Source organism: Carcharhinus amblyrhynchos, chromosome 26 (assembly GCF_965287045.1).
Source record: "Carcharhinus amblyrhynchos chromosome 26, sCarAmb.v2.hapA, whole genome shotgun sequence".
Lineage (NCBI taxonomy): Eukaryota > Metazoa > Chordata > Chondrichthyes > Carcharhiniformes > Carcharhinidae > Carcharhinus > Carcharhinus amblyrhynchos.
The window spans coordinates 12,948,114-12,967,366 of NC_137349.1; the positions used below are offsets into that span (position 1 = coordinate 12,948,114).

The 19,253-nt window shown below is 42.6% G+C and overlaps 2 protein-coding genes across 2 annotated transcripts in view; one reads left to right on the forward strand and one right to left on the reverse strand.

The window, feature by feature from the left end:
• Positions 1-13,560, reverse strand: part of sugp1 (SURP and G patch domain containing 1) — a 30,881-nt gene extending 17,321 nt beyond the window's left edge. Inside the window, exons 1-5 of the mRNA XM_080213205.1 lie at positions 13,504-13,560; positions 9,352-9,553; positions 8,257-8,351; positions 4,050-4,292; positions 78-201 (exon numbers count right to left, since the gene is read on the reverse strand). Of these exons, the coding sequence (XP_080069331.1) occupies positions 78-201; positions 4,050-4,292; positions 8,257-8,351; positions 9,352-9,553; positions 13,504-13,525 (686 nt within the window). The 5' untranslated portion in view covers positions 13,526-13,560. The remainder of the gene's footprint in view (positions 1-77; positions 202-4,049; positions 4,293-8,256; positions 8,352-9,351; positions 9,554-13,503) is intronic.
• Positions 13,561-13,847: 287 nt separating this feature from the next.
• LOC145358470 (SURP and G-patch domain-containing protein 2-like) overlaps positions 13,848-19,253 on the forward strand; it is a 30,121-nt gene continuing 24,715 nt past the window's right edge. Inside the window, exon 1 of the mRNA XM_080212550.1 lies at positions 13,848-13,890. Within this exon, the coding sequence (XP_080068676.1) occupies positions 13,869-13,890 (22 nt within the window). The 5' untranslated portion in view covers positions 13,848-13,868. The remainder of the gene's footprint in view (positions 13,891-19,253) is intronic.

Consider the following 19,253-nt stretch of genomic DNA (forward strand, 5'->3'; position numbering starts at 1 on the left):
CTGGCACCAATGCAGATCATGTGCCTGTTTTATATGAGGTACACTATTGACTAATGGAGTAGAACAATGATACTCACGAGAAGGCAGGGTTGTCCCTGTTGTTCTGAATGGCGAGCTTTTCAACCTCATGGCCCCCATCCGCTACATATTTTGCCAACTTCTCAGCGACGCTCCGGACTTCCGGCTCCTCTGGGGGTGAAACTTTAAGCAGGCTATCAGTACTTGAGTTCAACTCACACACCCAATAGTCAACAGCAAACAAGGTCTACAAGCATGGTTGGTGATAAAGAGCAGGATACAGGAAAAGGATGGGTTAAATGAAAGATGAAGCCAATATGGAGAACATTTACTGTGTAAAACACTCCATACTGGCACTGGATTTGTTAATGAGAGGAGACGACAAAGTATTCTCTCCTCCAAGCCACCCCTATACACTTAACACGCTGCTCCCCCAATGACTTAGTGTAGACAGAGTCAAAGCTTGTTGTGTTCGAGATTCATGGAAATCTGAATTCTCAGGTTTGATTTGCGGGCTGTGATTAGCTGATCTGAGCCAGGATAGCTGCTGAGGCGGTAGATGGCCTCCAATGTTTAGGGTGGAAAATAGAAATCAGCTATGGTTTCCTCTCTCAGGAACTAACGATGGATCATTGCCGGGGAGTGCGTATGTAAAGAGAGGATCACACTCGGCTGTGATGTTCTGAAAGGCTCAATTCCCGGCTACAACTCACTGTCCAGCACATATATGTTATGTGACTAAGTTATCAGAGGGTGTTTGTGGGGCTGAATCCCCAACAAGAATCTCCCGCTGCGATGTCAGGAATGGGGGCATGGGGGCAAAAGTGGATAGAAATAATTAAATCTACTTGCTCCTAACTTTAGGGGAATTCTTTGCCAGCGCGTGCAGGCAGCTGTCTCCTTCCACTGAAGCTGTTCCCTTGATATCAGCTCCACTGGCAATCACTGGAGAAGTGCACTTTCCTGACACCGCCATTAATCTGGGACATCCAATTCAAAATAATTCTACATTGGATTTCTCCTAACACAAAATCCATTTCAAAACACTCCCAACTTTCCATTTGACACTACATTATTATAGTCCCTTTCAGAACTTCAGAATGTCCCAAAACACTTCCAGTTCAACTGAAGACTTCTGAAGTGTAGTCACTCTGTAAGGGAGGGAAGGTGGCAGCCACAAACTCCCACAATCCGTAATACGATAACGATGAGATCATTGGTTTTAATGATGTTGATTAAAAGACAGAAGTTCCAGGACGTAGAGGAGAACTCCCTTCCTCTTCTTTGAATAATTAAATCCGAAACTATGGGAAGGATTCTTAGTTTTAAATCTTAGTTTCTGAACCTGTGGAGATTTGTCATTCATGGTCCCTTTCCTCCATAATGGAAATGGGAGCTTCAATGGTCCTCAATCATTTTGGGTTTAGTGGGTAGCATTCTCACCTCGTAGTCAGAAGGTGTAGGGAAGCCTATCTTTAATAACTAGTTTTAGTTATCTGCAATCATCAAAGAACTGGTGTGTGTTAATAATTAACTCAATGTGTAAGACACGAGCATCACAACATGAGAGCCTCCTCTTTTTAGGTACAATCATCCTTGACAAGTTAAGTGTGCCATATTGCCTTAGGCCAAAGTAAGGTTATGTTTTATGGTTTTACTACAGGGAAAATGTTGGAGGAAACCCACTGTTATATTCTCTGACTTGATTACAGGACAACTGTGAAGTCAGCTGCTGTTTAATTATCAAAGCAAATGCAGTAAGAAGTCTCACAACACCAGGTTAAAGTCCAACAGGTTTATTTGATAGCAAACACCACTAGCTTTCGGAGCACTGCTCCTTCAATAGGCACTCACCTGATGGAGGAGCAGCACTCCAAAAGCTCATGCTACCAAATAAGCCTGTTGGACTTCAACCTGATGTTGTGATATTAGTTACTGTGCCTACCCCAGTCCAACACCAGCAACTCCACATCAAAGCAAATGCTGCAGAGATTGGACTCTGGGAAGTGGTTCGACATTCATCTTTTCAAAAGCATACTGTGCAAAATAAAATTATTTGAACCACAGAATCCCTACAGTGCAGAAGGTTGCCATTCAGCCTATCGAGTCCACACTGACCATAATCCCACCTAGGCCCTATTCCTTAACCGCAAATATTTACCCTGCTAATCCCTGGGGTTAATTTAGCATGGCCAATCCATCTGACATGCACATCTTTAGACCTGAGAGGAAACCAGAGCATCCAGAGGAAACCCATGCAGCCACAGGGAGAACGTGCAAATTCCACACAGACAGTGGCCCGAGTCCCTGGCACTGTGAAGCAGCAGTGCTAACCACTGTGCCACCGCCTTAAGCTACAGTTCAATGTCTTCAATTGCCTTAGCGTTGTAATTTAAAATGCCTTAAAGAGAAACAGTCACTTTTCTTCAAAGTATATACTGTGGTTTTGTAACTTTGGACTTGGATTCTGTAATCAAGGTTGTAGCTCTGTCATTTTAATTTCTTTTGAACAGTTACATATATCTTGCTATCTCAACTTAAACACATTAATCATCATCATACATGGATTTTAAACATACTGTAATTTTATAATTGCTGTATTAGTTTAAGATTGTGTACCTCTTGGATTCTTTGGTTATTTTTTAAGTAACTTGTTCCGGGCACCAGCAGTCACTAGGAAGTCACAAAGACATTTTGTACTCATTGCAATTAACTTCATAAATTTTGTGAAACTTGTTGCAACATACTCATATCCAGAGTGGTCTGAACAAGTCAAAAAAGCAGATTTCTTTTCGATAAGCACCCCCAACTCATTCTAACAATTATAATCGATTAAAATCTTACAGTTTAAGCTAATGAACTTCAGATCTTAATGCCCCATTTCCAGTCCCATACTACTGCCATACTTCCTGATGAGATATTGAAATTGAGGCTTTGTCTGTCCTCTCAGGTGGTGTAAGAGATCCAGAGATGAGAAGAAGAGGAATTCCACAAATGTCCCGGCCATTATTTATCACTCAATCAACACTGAAAAATCAGATGATCCAGGTATGACATTGTTGTTTGTGGGAAGATTGTTTGCATGAATTACCTGCTGTGTTAGCTACATTATAACAGTGACTACACTGTAAAATCATTCACTGTAAAGCACTTTGGAAAGTTGCAAATTACATAAACATAAATCCTTTGCATTTACTGATTGCAGTTTGTGATTTCCTCAAGAGAATCTGTCTGATTTTCTACAACAATCTGGTTACTGGTGCAGAAAACAGTGGGATGGCACAGTGGCAAGCACTGCTGTCTCTCAGCGCCAGGGACCTGGGTTCGATACCTGACCTTAGGTCACTGTCTGTGTGGAGTTTGCACATTCTCCCCGCGTCTGCATGGGTTTCCTTCGGGTGCTCTGGTTTCCTCCCACAGTGCAAAAGATGTGCAGGTTAGGTGCATTAGCCATGATAAATTCTCCCTCAGTGTGCCCAAACAGGCGCCGGAGTGTGACAACTAGGGGATTTTCACACTAACTTAATTGCAGTGTTAATGTAAGCCTACTTGTAACATTCAAAGATAAATAAATCATAAAAATAAACAGCACCAATGACAAATGATCTAATCACTGATCAACTACAAAATAAAACTTTGCCCTATCTCCCCAGTTCCCTCCTCCACAGTAAGTTTTTCTCAGCTATAATGGAACAGCAGCATGAAACTTCCCCAATGTCTTTCCCAACTTTCCAGGCTTTATCCTTTTGAAGTGCAGTTAATACTGTAATGTAGAAATGCCAATTTGTGTATGATAAGGTACCAGTGTGGAAAAACAAACTATGGAAAAACCAGACTGGATAGCAATCAGGTAGGACCCCAGCTGATTCTTTTCTCTTCTGCTGCAGGGAGCCAAAGGACTGGATTCCAGGGCGAGACAGCGCCTTCAGAAGAAATGGGGTAAAACAAATACCCTCTCAGCAAACGTCTTAGTACAGCAGAAACTGCTAAACAGGAAGACACATTCGTGCAGATTAAGCAATGCAAGTTACCTTTCACTTCTGCCCACTGTTCAAGGTCCTCATCCTCCTCCTCTTCATCATCCGGAGACTGGAAAACACTCGGGCGGGCTGCGATTGGCGTCTGTTTGGCGTGGGTGTAGTTCTTCATCTGACCTAACGTGCTTCCCAAAGACGCCACTCCCAGGCCAGGTCGCTTCCCAATTAGAATCTGCCTCTTCTGTACCTGGGTTCCTGAGGGGCTGGTGGAGTTACTGCTGTTGCTTGTTGGCACCCCTTCAGGGGAAGAAGAATATCGAGTATCGGTGATTCGCACATTGCAATCAAAGACAAACGTCCTTCAGTCAAAAGTATAAAACAGGAAGTTGCATTGAAATCCCATCCAATACAGACCAATCCCCCAACCCTGTTCAAGTTAAACATTAGAGCAATTAACTTATTGGAATTCCAGAAATAAAAGTTTTGAGTCCCACCCACACACTGAAGTTGATGCCCAGCTAACTGAATATGTCCTGAAACTATAGAATATTACAATAACTAATGCGCCCTCAGTTAATCTTCCATGGCTTTCAACACTGACACTGAGGAGCAAGTGCAGACTTTACATGAAGTACACTGAGATAGTGAGGAGAAGGGGCCTAGGATTGTAACCCTATCTCAGAACCCACCTTACATATTCTGCCTTTATTTTCATATTTCCACCTTAAGTTGCTAGATTTGTATTCATAATGCAAGCTCATCATTATTTAATTTAAGCCTTTTGCCAGTAGTAATGCTGCAATGCTTTGATATATGAATAGGATAAAGCCATTCAACCCATTCAATTAGACCATGAAAGATCTGCATCTTTTAGAAAAAATTTATGTTTATTATCTTTTAGGATTGTTCTTAAAAGTTAACAATACAGCAATAATTTTTAAGCCCACATTTGGAAAACAAAGAGAAAATAAAAGAGAAGAGGGATGAAAAAAGAGAAAATGAAAAGGGAAAATCTCCCTTTCCCCAAAATGATAAAAAAGACAATCAACAGTGATCATAGAGTGGCATGTGGTGACACAATGGTTAGCACTGCTGCCTCAGCGCTAGGGATTCGGGTTTGATTCTGGGAGTTTGCATGTAACCACCATGTTTCCTCTGGGTACTCTGGTTTCCTCCCACAGATATGCAGGTTAGGTGGATTGGCCATGGTAAATGCATGGTGTTACAGGGATAAAGTGGGAGAGGTGCACTTGGATTCTGGTGTTCTTTTGAAAAGTCAGTGCAGACTCGAAGGGCTGAATGTCCTCCTTCTGCACTGTAGAGATTCTATGGTTCTTAGCAGATATAGTTTCACAAAATATAACATATAGAATCCAATTAGGGTCAGTTATATAAAAGCAGAGAGCTTTCTCAAAATAATCTAGGGAAGATTGCCAAGCGACATAAAAATCTGTCAGTCGAGCATCTTATAGTGTACTTTATTTTCTCTTCCCTGCAATAATATCACGCATGCAATTAATAAACTGGAGTGCATCAGTCTGAATTTTGGTAAGAGGAACATCACTTGGTCCCATTCCAAAGATTGCTGTAATAGAAGATTCAATGTTACCACTAAAGATATGCTAGAGTGATGCAAGATCTCACTGAACTTTCAATCATAAGCAGATTCAATTCTAACTGTGGATATGGGACTTCTTAGCTGGAACACAAACTGATGACTTCTAATATATAATGGGCGGCACGGTAACACAGTGATTAGCACTACTGCCTCATAGCACCAGGGACACGGGTTCAATTTCTGGCTTTGGTCACTGTCTGTGCAGAGTCTGCACGTTCTTCCTGTGTCTCCGTGGGTTTCCTCCAGATGGTCCGCTTTCCTCCCACAGATCAAAAGACATACTGGTTAGGTAGATTGACTATGCTAAATTTGCCCTTAGTGTATCCGAACAGGCGCCGAAGTGTGACGACTAGGGGATTTTCACAGAAACTTCATTGCAGTGTTAACGTAAGCCTGCTTGTGACTAATGAATAAACCTTAACTGAATATTTTACTCCTGCTTTTAATCCCCCCAATTTTCTGCCTATCTCACCTGATGGCACTCAGGAGCACAGATTCTGAAACAAAAACAGAAAATACTTGAAATCTTTGCAGATCTGACAGCATTTGTGGAGAGAGAATAGAGCCAACGTTTAGAGTCTGGTAGACCCTTTGAAAGTTTCGGAGCTATTAGCTGCCCTCCAATACCTCATTCAAGTGGACATTCATAGAGTCATAAAGGTTTGCAGCATGGAAACAGACCCTTTGGCCCAACTTGTCCATGCCGCCCTTTATTTTAAATTCCTAAACTAGTCCCAACTGCCTGCATTTGGCACATATCCTTCCAGACCCATCTTACCCATGTAACTGTTTAAACGCCTTTTAAAAGACAAAATTGCATCCGCCTCTACTACTACCTCTGGCAGCTTGTTCCACCCTCCGTATGAAAAAATTGCCCCTCTGGACCCTTTTGTATCTCTCACCTTAAACCTATGCCCTCTAGTTTTAGACGGCTTTATCTTTGGGAAAAGATATTGACTAGCTAGCTGATCTGTGCCCCTCATTATTTTATAGACCTCTATAAGATCACCCCTCAGCCTTCTAGCTCCAGAGAAAAAAATCCCAGTCTATCCAGCCTCTCCTTATAACTCATAGAATCATAGAAATCCTACAGTGCAGAAAGAGGCCATTTGGCCCATCGAGTCTGCACCGACTACAATCCCAGCCAGGCCTTACCCCCATATCCACCCACTAATCCCTCTAACCTACGCATCTCAGGACACTATGGGGCAATTTTAGCGTAGCCAATCAACCTAACCCACACATCTCTGGACTGTGGGAGGAAACTACAGCACCTGGAGGAAACCCAAGCAGACACAAGGAAGACAGTGACCCAAGCCAGTAATTGAACCCAGGTCCCTGGAGCTGTGAAGCAGCAGTGCTAACCACTACGCTACCGTGCCACCCGTCAACCATCAAGTCCTAGTAGCATCCTAGTAAATCCCTTCTGCACTCTTTCAAGTTTAATAATATCCTTCCTATAATAGGGTGACCAGAACTGTACACAGTATTCCTAGTGCGGCCTTACCAATGTCTTGTACGACTTCAGTAAGATGTCCCAACTTCTATATTCAATGTTCTGACCAATGAAACCAGGTATGCTGAATGCCTTCTTCACCACTTTGTCCACCTGTGGCTCCATTTTCAAGCAGCTATGAACCTGTACCCCTAGACCTCTTTATTCTGTAATTCTCCTCAATGTCCTACCATGGTTTAATCTTCCAAAATGCATCACTTCACATTTATCTAAATTAAACTCCATCTGACATTTGTCGGCCCACTGGCCCAATTAGTCAAGATCCCGTTGCAATCCGAGATAATCTACTTCACTGTCGATTATGCCACCAATCTTGGTGTCATCTGCAAACTTACTAATATCCTCTTACTTTCTTATCCAAATCATTGATATAAATGACAAATAACAATGGACCCAGCACCAATCCCTGAATCACACCACTGGTCACAGGTCTCCAGTTTGAAAAACAACCTTCCACAACCACCCTCTGGCTCTGTCATCAAGCCAATTTTGTATCCATTTAGCTACCTCACTCTGGATCCTGTGAGATTTAACTTTATGCAACGACCTACCATGCAATACCTTGTCAAAGGCCTTGCTAAAGTCCATGTAGGCAACATCAGCTGCACTGCCCTCATCTACCTTCTTGGTTATCCTTTCAAGAAACTCAATCAAATTTGTGAGACATGATTTTTCACTCACAAAGCCATGCTGACTGTCCCTAATCAGCCCTTGCATCTCTAAATGCCTATGGATCCTGTCTCTCAAAATACCTTGCAATAACTTACCCACTACCGATGTGAGGCTCACTGGCCTCTAAGTTCCCAGGCTTTCCCCTGCAGTCCTTTTTAAACAAAGGCACAACATTTGCCACTCTCCAATCTTCAGGCACCTCCCCTGTGGCTATCAATGATTCATTGTATAAGAGACCAGGTCAGTGCATGGAAAGTGAGGTGGGGGAGAAATTGCACTGGAGGCCGAACCTGCACATAAATTCAGCAGTCATGTGCAGGAAGCCCATTTGATCCAGCACAAGGGCACTCAGATGAACAGGTATACTTCTTACTATTGATCATTCTGAGGTCTGCTGTGTATAACTGACGTCCCTACAGTAAGTTAAGTCCATCTGGGCTCCACAATCTCCTTACCTGGACTTGCTTTCTCCTTCTGCATCTTCAGGAACTGCTGCAGGAAACTCCCGTCATTGGCAAACTTATTGGATGTGTTCTTTTGGTCGTTATCTCTGTAGAATAATTAGAATGAGGGTGATTTCTAGACAAACCATCAAAAACAAAGCCAGGCTCAACATCAGTCTTAGAATTCAACTTAGAAAACGTACTTCACACACAACAAATACAGTGTCTTCTCAAAATTAACTCAACCCAACCAGAAAAGTGATTAAAAATTATGTCTGAATGGGGAATACATTAGGGTAACTTCTTGCGCAGTGGGTTAAATACGACCCAGTCAACAAGTTGATTTCAAGGATCCTTTGTGAAATGAGCTTGGCGAATTTAGCCTAGATTTCAGCAGTGAAAAGACAATAGTAATAAATAATACACCTAACTCAGCTGATGGACTGTGTGGAACAACTGAAATTGTTAACTCTGGTGCATTGCAATGCACGTGTTTGGTTCAACTGCATTAATGGGACAGCGTAGAAAGAGATTTACTCGATATCTAACCCTGTGCTGTACCTGTCCTGGGTGTGTTTGATGGGGACAGTTTAGAGGGAGATTTACTCTGTATCTAACCCTGCGCTGTACCTGTCCTGGGAGTGTTTGATGTGGAATATTGTAGAGGGAGCTTTATTCTGCACCTAACCTCATGCTGTACCTGACCTGTGAGTGTTTGATGGGGACAGTATAGAGAGAGCTTTACTCTGTATCTAACCCCATGCTATACTTGTCCTGGGGTGTTTGATGTGATAGTGTAGAGGGAGCTTTATTCTGTATCTAACCCCATGCTGTACCTGTCCTGGGAGTGTTTGATAGGGGACAGTGTTGAGGGAGCTTTACTCTGTATCTAACTCCGTGCTGCACCCGACCTGGGAGTGTTTGCTGGGGACAATATATAGGGAGCTTTACTCTGTATCTACCCCTGTGCTGTATCTGATGTATTATCAATCGGAGCCTAAAATGAAATGTATTCCATCCATGGTACTAGCATTGCTCCACTCAATAAGCTCAAATTATAAGTGAAACGAAGGGCATACTTGTCGGAGGTAAATAAGCACCACATACTGAGCAGACGTCACTTGCAGTTTTGTGAAGCTGTCCTTTTTGGCTCTCTCCATTTTGGCTTCAATTTCCTTTTTCTTCTGTGCTATCAGCTCCTCTTGTTTCATTAGATTTACGTACAATTTATTGGGTCTGTTTGAGGAGCCCAGACGCTCAAGACTGAAGGATCGCTCACTGCTGGACTTGGTGGCCCCACCAGCCTTCCCTACAATAAAGTACAATCAAAACATGCAAACGTATCAATCTAGGAAACATTTAGATAAAGGAAAAATGGCAAAGATAATCCCGCTTCATTGCAGCGTTAATGTAAGCCTTACTTTTAAATGCTGCTCCACAAAAAAAAATCCTCAGGTCTACTTCATGGAAGTTCTTAGTAATAGCAAGTGTGGTCTGAGTATCAGGAACTGCGTATCAGGAACTGGCCAGATCAGTATTGCCCTTCTCCCACATGGTCCCACATCACTGGCTCCAACGCAACCCTCCCTGATGAGCTCAATGCATGCTACACTTGTTTTGAGCAAGAGATCAGCGACAGCACACCCTTCACCCTGGAAGCATCAGATGAAGGTGCATCTGAGGTCACCACTATAGATGTCAGAGGAGCTTTCCTGAAGGTCAACCCCCAGAAAGTGACTGGCCTGGATGGGGTACTCGAACAAGCACTCAGATCCTGCGTAGACCAGCTGGCGAGGGTATTTGGCAACATCTTCAATCTCTCTTTACAACAAGCTGAGGTCCCTCTCTGCTTCAAGAAGACGACCATCAAGCCAGTATCAAAGGAAAGCCAAACAATGTACTTTAATGAATATCAGCCGATGGCTCTGACAGCCATCATTATGAAGTGCTTCGAAAGATTAGTCACAGCACAAATCAATTCCAGCCTCCAGGATTGATTGGATCCACTACAGTTCACCTATCAACGCAACAGGTCCACAGCAGACACCATCTCCCTGGCCCTGCACTCAACCCTGGAACATGTAGATAAAGACAACTATGTCAGACTCCTATTTATTGACTACAGCTTAGCCTTCAACACCATTATTCCAACAAAACTCATCTCCAAACTCCATGGTTGGGCCTCAGCCCCTCCTTCTGTGAATGGATTCTGAACTTCCTAACCCACAGTCCACAATCAGTAAGGATAGGCAACAATAGCTCCTCTACAATCATCCTCAATACTGGTGCCCCACAAGGGTGTGTCCTCAGCCCCCTACTATAACTCCTTATACACCTATGATTGTGCGGCCAAATTCCCCTCCAATTCAATTTTCAAGTTTGCTGATGACACCACCGTAGTGGTTTGGATCTCAAACAATGAAGAGACAGAGTACAGGAATAAGATACAGAATCTGGTGAACTGGTGTGATGACAATAATTCCTCCCTCAATGTCAACAAAATGAAGGAGATTGTCAACGACCTCAAGAAGCATAGTGGAGAACATGCACCCATCTACATCTATGGGGACGAAGTAGAATGGGTTGAAAGCTTTAAAGTTTTTAGGTGTCCAGATCACCAACAGCCTGTCCTGGTCCCTCCATGCTAACACTATGGTTAAGAAAGTCCTCTACTTTCTCAGGAGACTAAGGAAATTTTGCACAACAGCTGTGACTCTCACCAACTAGATGGTGATCAGTGACTAGTGGTGTCCCTCAGGGATCAGTATTGGGACCACAATTGTTTACGATTTACATAGATGATTTGGAGTTGGGGACCAAGTGTAGCATGTAAAAATTCACAGATGACATTAAGATGGGTGGCAGAGCAAGAGTGTAGAGGACGCTGAAAGTCTGCAAAGAGATATAGATAGTTTAAGTGAGTGGGCGAGGGTAAATGTGAGATTATCTATTTTGGTAAGAATAACAGCAAAATGGACTATTATTTAAATGGTAAAAAAGTTGCAGCATGCCGCTGTGCAGAGGGACCTGGGTGTCCTTCTGCAGGAAGCTTTAGGAGTTGGTTTGCAGGTGCAGCAGGTAATTAAGGCAAATAGAATTTTGTCCTTCATTGCTAGAGGGATGGAATTTAAAAACAGTGAGGTTATGCTGTAACTGTGCAAGGTGCTGGTGAGGCCATACCTGGAGCACTGTGCACAGTTTTGGTCTCCTTACTTCAGAAAGGATATACTGGCACTGCAGGGGGTGCAGAGGAGATTCACTAGGTTGATTCCAGAGTTGAGAGGGTTGGCTTATGAGGAGAGACTGAGTAGACTGGGCTATACTCATTGGAATTCAGAAGAATGAGGGGAGATCTTATAGAAACATATAAGATTATGAAGGGAATAGATAAGATAGAAGCAGGGAAGTTGTTTCCACTAGCGGGTAAAACTAGAACTAGGAGGCATAGCCTCAAAATGAGGGGAAACAGATTTAAGACTGAGTTGAGGAGGAACTTCTTCACACAAAGGGTTGCGAATCTGTGGAATTCCCTGCCCAGTGAAGCAGTTGAGGTTACCTCTTTGAATGTTTTTAAGGCAAGGACAGATTAATTTTTGAACTGTAAAGGAAGGGTTATGGTGAGCGGGGTGGGGGTAAGTAGAGCTGAGTCCACAAAAAGATCAGCCATGATCTTATTGAATGGCGGAGCAGGCTCAAGAGGCCAGATAGCCTACTCTTGCTCCTAGTTCTTATGTTCTTAACTTTTACAGATGCACCATAGAAAGCATTCTTTCTGCTTGTATCACAATTTGGTATGGCTCTTGCTCTGCCCAAGACGACAAGGAATTACAAAAGGTCGTGAATGTAGCCCCAGTCGTCATGCAAACCAGCCTCCCATCCATTGACTCTGTCTACACTTCCCGCTGCCTTAGCAAAGTAGCCAACCTAATTAAGGACCCCACACACCCTGGACATACTCTCTTCCACCTTTTTCCGTCGGGCGAAAGATACAAAAGTCTGAGGTCACGTACCAACTGACTCAAGAACAGCTTCTTCCCTGCTGCCATCAGACTTTTGAATGGAACTGTCTCCCATTAAGTTGATCTTTCACTACACCCTAGCTATGACTGTAAGCCTACATTCTGCGCTCTCTCATTTCCTTCTCAATGAATGGTATGCTTTGTCTGTACAGCACGCAAGAAACAATACTTTTCACTATAAGTTAATACACGTGACAATAATAAACTCAAATTGACTAGTCAGTAGTTGCAAAAGTAAAGACATTTCAGGCATGTAACTCTTCTTCAGAACATAACATCAACAGAGTCAATGTATCATTCTGTGCTGCAGCAAATGCAACAAGCAGCATGTATAATCCTGGTCAACATGTAAACAATAATAATATTATTTTTAAAAAGCTTGACATGTGCACCTCTGACATCCAAATATGTAACAATGTTCGTGAGGGGAATGGTAGGATCTTCAAAGTGCACAGAACGAACAGCAGTTGCATTTAGAAACACAAAAGCACGGAGTGCTTACAGATCAAAAAGTCATATTTTCATGAGGTGACAACAATTCCTGAAGTCTGGACAAGGTTGCAACAGGAAAACAAATGCCAGATTAACCAAGAATTGAAACTTTGGTTAACCAGTGACAGATAAGAGTATCTACAAACAATAATTAATCATAGAATCCTTCAGTGCAGAAGGAGACCATTCAGCCCATCGAATCTGCACTGACCACATTCCCACCCAGGATCTACCCTCATAACCGATGCTCGTCTCCCTGATACTAAGGGACAATTTAGCATTGCCAATCCACCTAACCTATACATCTTTTGGACTGTGGGAGGAAACCGAAGCATCCAGGAGAAACCCATGCAGACACAGGGAAAATGTGCAAACTCCACACAGTCACCCAAGCCGGGTCCCTGGCACTGCGAGGCAGCAGTGCTAACCACTGTGCCACCCTGTCACCCATCAATGATTTGGAACATGGTAAAAGAGAGGGGTAGGTAAACACATTAAGTAAATGGGAAGAGGACAGTCAATGATAGAAGATTCTCCACTTTAACTGGGGTTAATCTGAATTCTCAGGCCTCTTACTGGGGCAGTGACCCTCAGGTGAGAATAATTCTTTCTTCCCTATTGATATCTTAACCACACGATAAAAATTGCATTTGGCTAATGGAGGCTTTCCTCTCCATTCTAGTGGAGAATGCCCCTTCTCTGGCCCCATTAAACACGTTCCTCACCCCCCAACAATCTCAACACCAACCTGCATCACTCTCCATGGCCATGGCTTCATGTCCCAGTGCCGTCACTTCCGGCTGAATGGACAAGCGTCACTTCCGATTAACCGTCATCCCGCTTGAAGGCTTCCCTTCGCGCGGAGCATGCCGGGAGTTGTAGTTTCCGGTCCCATTCATCTCAATAGCAAGAGCCGGAAGAAAACTACAAATTTGTGTCTGAACTTATAAAATGCATCAAACTAATCTTTAGTTCCAGATTTATTGATTCACACACACCTCTGTGTGAGGAATATATATTTATTCATTGAAATAATGGATTTGCTGGACGGTTTTGTTATTCAGAAGTTTCGGGTTACTTCCGGTGGAGACAGGAAGTGACGTGAAGGCAGCAATGGAGGAGAGGTTTTGTCCAGGTTTGTGGGGCTGAAGCGGGGAAAGAGGAGGGAGAGCGGGGATGGTGAGAGAGAGAGAGAAAGAGAGAGACACTCGCGGGTGGGGAGACCGGAGATCAGGCCTGGGCCCGCCGCAGCTGGAGGCGGGACTGGAAAACCTCCGTCCTCCAGCAGGCTCCGAACCCCGGCCGGGCCTGTGAGCGGTAACCAGGGGCAACCGGGGTTGGGGCAGAGAGCGGGCCGATTCCCCCGCCTTGGCCTTGTCTCAGGGGACAGTCCCACCACACCACACCGCCCCCCTCCTCAGCCCAGCAAGGACTGGATGCCTTCCTGGAAGTTTCATCCTGCCGCTTCGAGCAACCCTGCCCCATTTTCACTCTCTTTGGAACTAAATCATAAATGTTCAAGGAAAATGACCGAAAACATAATTTTCTAAATTCCCGATAATTTTTGTGCTGGGTCGCAGTCCCCAGGAATTTAAGCTTAAAATTTCTCGAGACTCCAGATTCATCCTGGAGCACTGGCAACACTAACCCCGGGCATCTGGCCCCTGCTGGGGGATTGGGGTTGATTTCCCCCCCCCCCCCCCCCGGCCTGGGGTAACTGGGAGAAGCAGCAAGGCCCTGTTTTGGGAAAGGGGGTAGACAACTCTATCCCAGGGCCAAAATGCACTGTTTTGGTGATACTCTGTCTCCTATGCCTGACACAAGGCCCTGTATGAGGAGGGACTATATAATCCCACTTGGTAATGAGGGATAGCACTTGTGAAATGGATAAAGAATCTGACACCCAAACACACTATCTGCCTTCCAAAAGCAACAACCTTCTGACATTTCAGGGAACCCAGCTCTTGATCAGATTAAACAAATCACTAAAATAAAAGCAGAAAGTCCTGGGAACGCAAAAATGCCAGTATCAGACTGATTAGTCTTTTAGCTGAGGCCGAAATGGGAGTCCTCACTTGTTCTCCCATGCTGACAAGTCTGTTGTTTATTTCCAAAATGTACTGTTGTTTCTTGATATAATTTATTGTCTACATGTAGATGTTGGTTCTCTTTAGGTTTGAGTCTTCCTCCCTGTGGCTCTTTTCAACAATTATCTTATTGACTTTTGTTAGAAATGGGTTAGAGTTATATGTAAATAAAAATCCACTATGGTCTCTGCTGTCAAACTGCACGTTCACCACTGCAGTAAAAGGTTCCTTCTGCTAAAATAGTTTCTATCATCTGCTGCTGTTAATAATACCCAGTCCCTTGTAGTAGTTTTTCAAAGTGGAAGCCATATTATCAACAAGTTTATTTCTTTTGGAACCATTGTATGACATGCATTACTTGTATTAATCTCTTTAAATTATGCCCAGTGATCATCTTCCATGGACAGATGCAGATGTGCAGAATTTCCCATGTTCCAATGTACTGTTTGAATTGTAAGCCTTTGGAATACTGATAAAAATAGCAGACTTTTAGCTGTTGCTGATAGTGCTGACCTATTCTTCACTGTGTGTTTGTACAGTTGTAAATTGTTTCTCCAGGCACCATACAAATTTGGCAAGACAGAGTCAATAACTTTTGCTGCTGAATAACTTTTACACTTCAGATGGACACAGCTTGAAAATTTAGGCAGTTTTCTATTTGCTACCACAGAGCAGTTGAGTAGATAACCTTGTTGCATTTAAGGAAAAGCTGGATAAATACAAGTGGGGGAAAGGAATAGAAGGATGTGGTGATAGGGTGAGATTAGGAGGGGTGAGAGGCTCATTCTGGTATGGACCTATTTGGGCTGAGTGACTCATTTCTGTGCTGTACTTGCTATGTAATAAAAAAGAAAACCATGTCACTAAACAACCAACTGATTTTGTTTGTCCCTGTGGAACATCTTACTGGGTCAGTGATCCAAACTGGTTTCTGATTTTAAATGGCAACAGTAGTGAAGGAGGAAATGACCTGCTGTACTTATAGCTAATGTAAATTAAAAGGTAGGGAGCTGGAATTGTATATATCACATTATTGGATTTAGAAATTGAATCTCTATAATTAGTGCTTTAATTTGAATAAATGAAATCCATCCGAGGCCCACAAATTTTTCATTTGGAGTGGATGTAGTAATATGGGGGAAGTATGGTAGCCGATTTGTGTTGATGTATTCAGATGGAGGGTGATAGAGTCATGTAGTTTTACAACATGGAAACAGGCCCATTAGCCTAACTATCCATGCCGCCCTTTTTTTTACACCCCTAAGCTAGTCCCAATTGCCCACATTTGGCCCATATACCCATCTTACACATGTAACCATCTAAACGCTTTTTAAAAGACAAAATTGTATCCACCTCTACTACTACCTCTCACAGCTTGTTCCAGATACTCAACACAGAAATTGTGAAGAAATTGTCCTGCTGACACTTTTGTATCACTCCCTTCTCATCTTAAACCTATTCCCTCGAGTTTTAGACTCCCCTACCTTTGGGAGAAGATTTGACTTTCTAGCTGATCTACCCAGTATCTCATTTTAATGAAATTGTTGATGCCAATGATTCATTTTCAACCAAGAATGTGTTTTTTTTAATCTTTCATGGGATTTGGGGATTATTGATGAGACCTGTATGTGTTGCCATCTGTTGCAAAATTTTGTGCACAGTAAAGGATCTCATAGGATAAAACTGCTTCATAGCTACCTGCTAGTTCTATTTTTTACAAGTTCAAAAATATTATCCTTTCGTCAAACAAAAATCAAACCTTCATCTGAACTGGCCCAAATTGATCATCCCTCGAACTCCATCAGGCATTTTAATGTTGCTAACTCCAGGGAACAGTCTGCAAGCAATGGGACTACGTGTTTTGAAGGGCTGCATGGTAAAGATTCCAATTTCTTTTAAAAACAAATATAGCTTCTCTTAGACTTTTTTTTGTCTACAAATAATGGGTATAATTTAAATGGAAAGCAGCCCTAAGATTTGGCTTTTCCCGCTTTACATCTAAGGGAAGAAGTGGTTGCAGATTTCTTCTTAGATCAGCAAAGGCTAGGAGGAGATTTGATAGAAGTGCTAAAATTATGAATGGTTTATTCAAGTGACCTTCTAATAGCTGAACGGTTGATAACCAGAGAGCACAGGCCTTATGATGATTGGCAAAAGTACCAGACATTTCATGAGGAAATTCCTATTTGTGCAACGGGTGGCTAGGATAGTGCTTCAGGGTGATGGGAACTGGTTCAGTAATAATGGGATTACTCTTTAAAGGAACTGACACAGACTCAATGGGCTGACTGGCCTATTTCTGTGTTGTACTGTTCTATGATATTCGGTTGACCACATTACCTTTAGTCGCCAGTCACTAAAAGAAGATGTGTACTAAATGATCTTCCAAAAGAATCATACCTGTACAAGGGCAAATGTGAAGTTTTATGCCTTGAATGCTGTTGTTCCTTCCCTTTTTCATTCCTAGTTTAAGAATGTTCCAGGCTGTTGGAATGCATCTATAGTATGGTTTATTCTTATTAAATTTTGAATAGAGAAGTGATAATAGAATTTGTCTTGAAAGCGAAGTACAAATACTCACTGCTCCTTGCTTTTCTGGTGCATCCGTTCACCACGGAACTTGACTAACTGCTCTTTGATCTTATCAGGTGAGTATGAAATGGAGCAGTGAGGCGTGGGAGGCTGGTGGGGAAGAGAACCTCACTGACTCTCTGCTTGACTTTAGGAGGCCAAACCCAAACATGGGACATTCTATTCTCATACCCTTCAGGGGTTTTGTGAGGAGGGATGTTGGAATGGAGCCCACTCTTAATGAATCGCAGGGAACCAAGATGCTTCCACATATGAGATGACCGTGATGCTTTTTCATAAATTGCATCTTAAGATGCTCATTTTGAATTTGCAAATCTTTGTCATCACTTCCAGTCCTGGTACTGGTATTGTTCCTCTCCTGTTTAGCTGAGGTTTTAGCCAAAGCTCTCGTCCTTTCTTCAGCTGTGGGGGCGGTCATATGGCAGCTTCGTTTGATTTTATTTCACATTCATTTCTTTGCACAGTCTTGCGTCTCTCCACTTTCTTTCTCAGACATCATTATGGGTGCAGCAGTCGTCTTCAGACAGTCCTCTTTGCAAAATAGTGCACTTTACTTCATACTGTAAAATGATTTTGTTTTTTGAATTCTGATTCAAACAGACTACATTTATAAATTGGACTTGCTGTGGGTAATTCATTCTTCCTTTGCCCTTGAGAACAGTGACACTTATCGAATGATCACAGCTTCTCCTTTGTGGTACTAAGTTTTAATCCCTTCGATGAATCATTCCTCTATTATTTTCCTGTTCCTACACCATGCACTATTCTTCAGGCCTCCACTTTTCTTCCACTGGGAGGCTGAACTTGGCTGTTCTGATTCTGCTGTGTCCAACTACTCCATATCTAAGAAGGTTCCCCAACTCTAGCAAGAGAATTGGCAGCTTCCGAATCTGTGACTCCCTGTAAAGCTGGTGGGGTTACAAGGGGTCACTCCAGAAATGTTTCAAAGCATACACATGACTCCCTTGGAAAAATACCAAGGGACATTTTGCAGTTATGAGAGCAACGATTGGGATTACACAAATAGGGGATGCAAGCAGTTGTTACAGTAGAAGTCTCCATGTAGATACACTCGCGTTATTATGGATGTCTGTTTGTATCATTGATACTATACACAGATTGAATGCCATGTTACCCAGATTATAATGACTGCTCATCAAAAATACTTCACTTGCTGCAAAATGCTATGGGATGCCCTGAAGTCCTAAATAGGTGTTATAGAAATGAATCTTTCTTTAATTGCCAATGATATATGCAAAACAATTCATCTCTCATAGTCATCTCTAAGGAGAATAAATCCACTTATCCACATATTCTCACTGAACGTTCTACCTGCACACCACCAGTATATTTTTTCAAAGGGCTACATTGGAGATCATCAACACAGCCTCACAAGCATTCATTGGAGCTGCCATTTTGAAAATGAGATTTACAAATGGTGAAAAATTCAATTCACCTTTTTGTCTTGGTGCCAACCAGAATATATTGCTGAAGTGGTGAAAGGCATAAAATAAATGCACCTTCATTGGTACCAGTCCACGTAGGACATTTCCTACTGGAGTTTTATGTTTTGAACTTGTCTTGCACAGTGCACATTTTGTTTATATTTCCATGTGGTATTGAAAGCGTTATCTGAATTTTCTTGTGGAGTCACCAAAAACTTCAAGACGACCAGAGACATCATTGGAGATAACAAGTTTTGGAATATTTCGCAAGATCATGAACCATTCTGAAATTCTTATCATTGGTTTACCTGTGTAAGGGCTGGTGTGGATGGTAACTCTTTATCATCAGCTACACATTCAGCTTTTAGCCAAAG